This window comes from Pundamilia nyererei, unplaced genomic scaffold (genome assembly GCF_000239375.1).
Source record: "Pundamilia nyererei isolate P.nyererei 1_Seehausen unplaced genomic scaffold, PunNye1.0 scaffold00124, whole genome shotgun sequence".
NCBI classification, from domain to species: domain Eukaryota; kingdom Metazoa; phylum Chordata; class Actinopteri; order Cichliformes; family Cichlidae; genus Pundamilia; species Pundamilia nyererei.
The window spans coordinates 209,626-210,976 of NW_005187525.1; the positions used below are offsets into that span (position 1 = coordinate 209,626).

General features: G+C 40.0%; 1 protein-coding gene across 1 annotated transcript in view; it reads left to right on the top strand.

Moving 5' to 3' along the window:
* Nucleotides 1-1,097: 1,097 nt before the first annotated feature.
* Nucleotides 1,098-1,351, top strand: part of LOC102211329 (multiple epidermal growth factor-like domains protein 10) — an 83,690-nt gene continuing 83,436 nt past the window's right edge. The window contains exon 1 of the mRNA XM_013913297.1: nt 1,098-1,207. Coding sequence (XP_013768751.1) covers nt 1,116-1,207 — 92 coding nt within the window. The 5' untranslated portion in view covers nt 1,098-1,115. The remainder of the gene's footprint in view (nt 1,208-1,351) is intronic.

Below are 1,351 nucleotides of genomic sequence, written 5' to 3' on the forward strand. Positions count from 1 at the left end.
TAATATGAATTCTAGCATTTGTCAAATAGAGCTGTCAGCTGTGTACCAACCTGACTTCTGCACAACACAACTGATGGTCCCAACCCCATTAGGAAGGCAAGAAACTCAACAAATGAACCCTGACAAGCCACAGCTGTGAAGTGAAAACCATTTCAGGGGACTGCATCATGAAGCTCATTGAGAGAAGACCAAGGGTTTGCAGCCATAGACCCGATATGTGTCATCCTTACATTAAGACCAGATGAGGCTTCGGCAAACAATATCTGGTTCATCCAGGTCAGCTGCATCTCAGGTCCTGTGTTATTGGATTGTTTCCTATTTCTGGAGGACATGACTTTCAGTTATTGTTCATCTTTAGGCCTGCCATTTCTTCTTTTATCATTGACTTGTTCAGATTCCTCAGTCTCTTAAGGACACATTGCACACAATGCTGAGATAATTTTTGGCCAGCAGCCCTTTGAGAATCACCTTGTTGGTGATTGTTTGCCTTCTCTCTTTTCTCTGTGTCATTGTAGGGTCTTTACCTTACAGTTTAAAGCACTTTGAGGCAACTGTTCACAATTGAATTGAATTGTCAGATTGTGTTATCTTTGTTATAGACCACTTTAAAAGAAAAAAGAAAAGAAAATGAGAGCTTCCTCAAGCCTCGCGTCGTACTGTAAATAAATTGTCATGTTCCATGTCATTAAATCGATCTGTATCATATGCTCTCATTTCCCCTTTCCAGCTTTTTTAGGATTTGCCATTAAGCTGTCAGGTATAATGATGATTTGGGAAGTCTATAAACATATCACAGCTTATTCCTGCCACTGAAAAGAAAGAATTAAGCAGACATTATTTTCTCAGATGTTTGTTAGTAAGTTTTGATATAAATATTTTCTTCAGAGTGACAACAGTTGAAATTACTTTGATTTCTAGTGCTCTTCTATATTCTCTTCTGATAAACTCTTTCATAAGTTACTGAAGTAACCTAAAGTGTAGCTGTATTAACCTTCCACTTGTCTGTGTCGAACCTTTGAGCTTTGTCAGTGATTAAAAGCTTCACCGCTTGACGCGAACACCTCTTCCTGCTTTCTGTCCCTCCAGCTGTGAGGAACCTTGTCCTCCAGGTAAACATGGCCCCCTGTGTGAGCATCACTGTCCCTGTCAGAACGGTGGAACATGTCACCATGTCACTGGGGAGTGTTCCTGTCCTGCTGGCTGGATGGTGAGGACTTCATGACACATGCAAAAGCAGATAAGCATCATACAACTAATCTGCCGAAAAGAATATTTAAGGATTAGCAACAGTTAAGCGCCATGATACTGTATTATAAAATATACCTTCTTAAAAAACTTTTTTCATGCCACA